This window comes from Falco naumanni, chromosome 4, assembly GCF_017639655.2.
Source record: "Falco naumanni isolate bFalNau1 chromosome 4, bFalNau1.pat, whole genome shotgun sequence".
Lineage (NCBI taxonomy): Eukaryota > Metazoa > Chordata > Aves > Falconiformes > Falconidae > Falco > Falco naumanni.
The window spans coordinates 33,262,795-33,268,794 of record NC_054057.1 but is presented as its reverse complement, the minus strand read 5'-3'; the positions used below and the strand labels follow the sequence as shown (position 1 = coordinate 33,268,794).

The 6,000-nt window shown below is 42.2% G+C and overlaps 1 protein-coding gene across 13 annotated transcripts in view; it reads left to right on the top strand.

The window, feature by feature from the left end:
* The first annotated feature begins 383 nt into the window (after positions 1-383).
* Positions 384-6,000, top strand: part of PHF14 (PHD finger protein 14) — a 165,982-nt gene continuing 160,365 nt past the window's right edge. For all 13 annotated transcript variants that reach the window (XM_040589125.1, XM_040589119.1, XM_040589120.1 and 10 more), the window contains exons 1-2: positions 384-527; positions 1,050-1,160. In XM_040589125.1, coding sequence (XP_040445059.1) covers position 527; positions 1,050-1,160 — 112 coding nt within the window. In that variant the 5' untranslated portion in view covers positions 384-526. The remainder of the gene's footprint in view (positions 528-1,049; positions 1,161-6,000) is intronic.

Genomic DNA, 6,000 nt, shown 5'->3' with positions numbered 1-6,000 from the left:
ATGGCTTGCTATTTTTCAAGACCGCAAGAATGAACTTCACAATGCAACGAAGCCCACACGGAACTCGGCGCTCAGAACTGGGGTTAAATAAAGCAGTTTCACACGGCTCCGCTCCCGCACAGGGAACCGCGGCGGTGCCAGACGGGGCGCTCAGCTGGCTCTCCTAACGGAGATCCGGAGCAGGCACCCCTAGGAGGGAACCGGCCTGCGCAAACGCCGCGGATCCCGGGCCCCTGCCCGCGGGAGGGGCCGCTCCGTGCCGCTCCGTGCCGCCGGGGCGGCGGGCGGCGGCGGCGGGGGACGAGCGCTGCCCCCTCCCGGCTTCACCCGGCGCGGCGCAGGCGCGCTCAGGCCGCGCAGGCGCGGCGGGCCCGGCGGCGCAGGCGCAGCAGCGGGACCGGCCGCCGCGGGCGGGCGGGCGCGGGTCTGCATCCGGGTCGCCGCCGTGCCCATTGTCTGGGGAAGGGGCCCGGCGGCTCTTCACCCCAGGGCCCCTGCCCGCCCGCTGCTCACCTGCGCAGGCTTTAGTAAGTGATCCCCGGCGGCGCCTCCCGCCCCTGCCCCGGGGAGACGCCGGGGTGCCCGCGGAGCGCCCCCGCCGCGCTCCCGCCCCCTCCTCAGGGCGGCCGGCCGCGTCGCCGTGCCTCCGGCGGCCCTGGCTGCTCTCTCCCTGCGCCTCTCGCCGCTGGCGCTGATGGGTCACGCCAGGCTGCTGCGTCTGGCGGTGCCGGTGGCTCAGGGGGCCTCAGGCCACCCCGGTGTCCGTCCAGCCCCCCGGGGTTCCCGCCGGTGCCCGTTCCCCGGCATGACGGGAGCAGCGCGGCCCCGCTGTGGGCCCGCCCGCGCCGGTGTGCCGGCCGCCGCTCCCGCCCGCACCGGCTGCGGGACCCCCGCCACTCGCACCTGCCGGCCGCGCTTCGGGCGCCGTGGCCGAGGCTGCCCCCGCCTGTCACGGCCCTTCTGCCTTTCCTTTTAATTTAAATACCTTCAGCGACGCCGAGTTCTCATTATGCCACACAGTAACAATACTATGTTTTTTTTCCCTGCAGTGGACCGCAGTTCGAAGAGGAGACAAGTGAAGCCTTTGGCAGCTTCGCTGCTGGAAGCTTTAGATTATGATAGCTCTGATGACAGTGATTTTAAAGTTGGAGATGCTTCAGGTAAATATGCTTCTTCATCTCCTTGGTTAAGAACTACCTCGTTTTTGTTTTATGGTTGCTCATTTAATATCATACGGGAGACAGAATGCTGTAAGTGAACTGTTGGGACTTGGAACCACTTGAAGTTCGTTGACTGGATTGGATAACTATGCTGTGGATAAGAAACAACTGATTAAACAAAACATCCATACAGTATTTCATTTGCAGTTAATTTTTTTTAACGGAATTTTCATGATTACCAAGTTTTGGCAGCAGCATTTGAATAGCTTCTGTGCTGACTGTCTCAGCTATATTTACTGATTTTTATTTCTTCAAAGAAGAGATAATTTTTGAAATATTCACTGCATTTAGTATTAAAATAACATTATAAAGCCATTCTGTTTTGAATCAGTCTGGGTAATAGTTTGTTTTGGGCTTAAGAACTTGCCTTTTTCTCAAGGTTAGTTCCACTTGGTGAGTCAAAAGCTTAAGCGGAAAGATAATCTTTTCAGGTTTTTACTGTTTGTTACTGTAGACAAGGTGTCCACTCAGATAGCTATGCATAAAGGTGTTCACATTTCATACTAGAAGGAAGTCCTTGCTTCAGACTCTTTTTGTTCTGCAGGCTTTTCTGTGTGTGCAGGTTCCTGTATCTGCAGTGAACATCCACAGAAACCAAAAGTAAACAAGATGCCAAAAAAAAAATGAATAAATTCAAATATATTGGAGGGAAGGGAAAGAAAGGGCAGGAACATGTTTGTGAATAAACTGCACATTGATGTTCAGTGGCATATGCTCAGGGAAATAAGCAAAGAGATGCAAGATGTGTAAGATTTAAGGGAACCATTATGACAGCTCGTCAAATAACTTCACTTTGTTATTCCTGCACTGGGGTTGCTGATCTGTGCTTTCATGTGGCTGTATCATGCAAAAATATTCCCAATCTCCATTTAAAGGCTTATTTTTTAACATCTGGCAAACTCCTGCTTATTAATGAACCTAAAAATGCTTAATAATAATTTCTGCAGTGCCAGTTTTAAGATAAGTCCTAATGCTTTTTGTTTTCTTCCCCCCAAGCCTAGGCATATTTCCCTTGATTTGTCTGCTAGAAGCAGGCTGCAGTGACTTGAGAGAGTAAGACTGATGTTATCTTACCGATCTCATGCTAAGATTTTTAGGGGCCTGTTTAATTTACCTTTTTAACCTTGTTTTAGGGTTTTTTGATCCTTTCTTTTGAGTAAGGCCATTGCCTGTTGAAAAGAAAGTTTGCCATAAAAAGTAATGATTTTTAGTTCCCAAAGAAAATCTCCCTATTCTGGAACAGTGGTGTAAGCAGGATTTAAGGTAAAAGGAAAACTGGAAATGGAGTATGGGAGAACGGACACATAATTCGGACCAATATATTATTTGATTAAAAGACAATCAGTAATTAATAAAACATAAGGGATAAAGCTTCCTGACTCAACTATGTCTAAATGGAGAGGATTCACTTGTAATTGATACCCTTTTTGACTTTTAGGGTATGGTATGTGCATGTGGGGGGTGGTCAGTGTCCAGTCTGACAGTATTTTAATGTCAGTTTCACTTTGAGGAAGTTGGCTGGGTTTTCCCTTAAAAAAACAACATTGAATTGAAACAAGCATAGGAGTTAACCCACAAGTTTTTATAAATATGAGGTGCAGTAAGAATTTGAGAAGTAAGTACCTTAGGAAAGAGTCGGCATTTCTGAATTTTTGTATTTAGTGTCCTGATGCCTTGGTAAATTTTTTTCATTACATACAAAATGTTTTTATAATTGCTGTTTGGTGTTCATATATCTCATCTTGCACTGTTTTAACGTTTCAGAAGCTGTATCTATCACTTACAGTAGAAATTAATGTTCTGTTTAATAAAATTTAAAATTTGGTGAAAACACTTTGAAATAGCAGCAGAGTTTGGCATTTTACACTTCATTCAAAGATTTTTCAGTATGACAGGAGAAAGTTGTGATGGTTTGGAGAACCTGGGGAATAGAAAGTTATTAAACATGTAACCTCTTAAGTTGAAAGAAAAAAGAAACATTTCTTATTTGTAATACAAGTTCTGTTTCAAATATTCTGCAAGTGTTTATTTAACATCTGTGCTGATTTAAAATGAAGCTGTTACAACGTAGCCTTGAATTTGGTTGTACCTAGTCCATTTAGATTTGGATGAAAGAAGTGGTAAAACAAAAAAACCTTTTTTTACACACACGCATGTATATAAATAAAAATAATTTCGAAGTTTTATATATATATATATAAAAATGTGTGTAGATGCACAAACAAACCTACTAGACAAATTCTGGATTGTTGCTAATGGAAAACAGGTTTTCCTTTTTTGCACTGTGGATTCTGCCTTCAAAGCATAATGTGTATTTCTCCAGTACAGGCAGGGCTGCTGCTCTTTTTCTTCTTTCAATGGCTGTAGAGGTCTCTCCACACGCAGCCTGTTGCAAATCAGTGTTTAGTATTTGTTTGAATTCAGAATTTCATTGTATAGTTTGCTTACAAAGGGAAACAGTTGTGACAGAAGGAAGAAGCAGTCTTTCTACATTGAAAATGACCATAACTTCCACTCATGCACTCAGAAAAATCCTGTAAGTATGGTGATTTCACAGCTCTGCAATGTATATTTGATTCACAAATGCACATAAGGTGTTTAAAAAAACAGAACCAATTTGAAAGTTGAAAGTTAAATTTAAAGGACTTTAAATACTGAATTAAAAGAATTCTGAAGTTGTTTACTCTCTGTTGAATATGTCGCATCGATGTGTATGAGCTTCAGGATGTTAACTGATATGTGCTAGTAGGTGATAGTGTGGAGGTCTAGGAGGACTGAGCCTTGAACATTTTAAGCTTTTCCGCATGTTCATTGTTCTGTCAGATTCCTGGGAATATGAGATGCAGTAAGGATTTGAGAAGTTGCTATTAAGTACTTTAGGAAGGAGTCGGCATTTCTCAATTTTTGTATTCAGAGTCCTGATGCCTTGGTAAAATTTTCATTACAGAAAACATAACCACCTAACCACCATTTCCAACAACAAAAAAGAAAATATCCATAGGAGATATGGCCTTTGCTTACAGTGTAGTTAGGATTTAGGTCACCAACAGGCAATTACTGCCTTTTCCATTTTAAAGATCTTATCATTCTGACATCTCTTTAGGGAAACTGATTTTAGAACTGTTATAGTCTTTTAAATTTACTTTACGTAAATAGTTTTCAGGCCTGTGGGCTTTTCATTATGTAATACTGAATGAAGTAATTTTTTAATGGCTTCTCTGTTTCTGCATAATAGAAAGTATTAATGCCGTATTTTGAAGTACTGTATTTTTCTGGGTTTTATAAACATCTTGAAAATTTGTTCCTTGAGTAAGAATGTCATGTAATCTTTATGTGGGATCAGTCAAAACCCCTGCCCCTTTGGAATCAGAACGTACAAATACAGGTGCTGTAATATACTCAACTGAAATTTTTAAATAATATGTTTCACAGTGCCGATCAGTTATTTGAAGTTTTGCTTTTAAGTTAACGAGAGCATACTTTGGGTATTTTGTTGGTGGGTTTTTTTTTCCTTTAATGAGAGCAGCTGGAGGTATACTGATGTCAGAAAACAGTGTAGAATAATTCGCAGCAGGATTCCAAAGCAAGGATTTACCACTTTTCTTCTCTCTTATTTGGTGGAGTTGGTCAGTTTTGGCAGCTCATATCTGAAATTGAAATGATGCAGAGAAATGTTGTGTGGTCCCTGAACAAGAACGATGTGTGACTTTATAAAGACTGGCTTTCTATCTCAGTGTAGCTAAGAAGAGCATAGCTGAATGCGGCCTTGAAGAACTGGGTTCTGTCACTACTGGTGCAAGTCTTGTAGACTCAAATTTTTAGAGACATTTGTAAATGTTTGGGGTTTTGGTGTTGAGTGTGGAGCCTGACTTGCATAACTACTATGTACTGTTACTGCAACTGAGGTCAGTAGGAGCTCTGTTTAAAATATGTAATGATCTATATAAATGCATATATTAGGTATTCTGAAAAAAATGTGACTTGATCTAGAAATAAAAAGTTGTAATTATCTTTCTGTAATTCGTTTTCTCTTAGCACAATGGAGATTCCACTTTTGCTTTCCTGTACAGGATATTGTAATATAAAGGTTTGTGAAGCAGCAAAATACTGTAGTGGTAAACGCTACTGAAATATTGATGAAAAAAATAATACATTTGCTTTTGAGAATAAACTGAAGTGATATGCTGTAGAAGAGCTGTAGGGTGTTTCAATAGACAGTAAAGGTAAGATAAATTATCATAAAGCTAATAATTAGTAAATTATCACATAATTGCACTCTCTTAATTGTTACGATTATTTAAAAACTTGACTTTGCTGCTGTAATGTGTAGTCCCTCAGAGTGGAATTCCCAAGGGCTTTTCCCCATTGAGAAAATGGAAAATACGGGCATTATGTTCTCTTGCGTTATCTTCATCCCAAGTGAGATCTTTTATCTGTACAGATGTCTGCCACTTGAAGTAACACTTTGGAGTGACTGACGAGCATTTTGAACTTGCATTCTCTTTGGAAACACTGAGTTTTTGGTTCTTCCATGTGTTTACTGACAGGAGTAATGTAACAGAAATCTAGGCTTTCATTCCAGTGTCTGGGCAGGGTGGATTTAGTGATGGGATGACATTACTTTTTGTTGTTTTCCTCTTACTGTGACTCTGTGCCTTGTCTTTACAGTCTGTCTGTCCCTTACCAGAACCCTTGCTCACCAGTTCAGTGTCATTCTACTTGTTAAGTCAGCCTTGAACAGCATTTTCATGGTCTCCTACTTTACTACTCCTACTTTGTC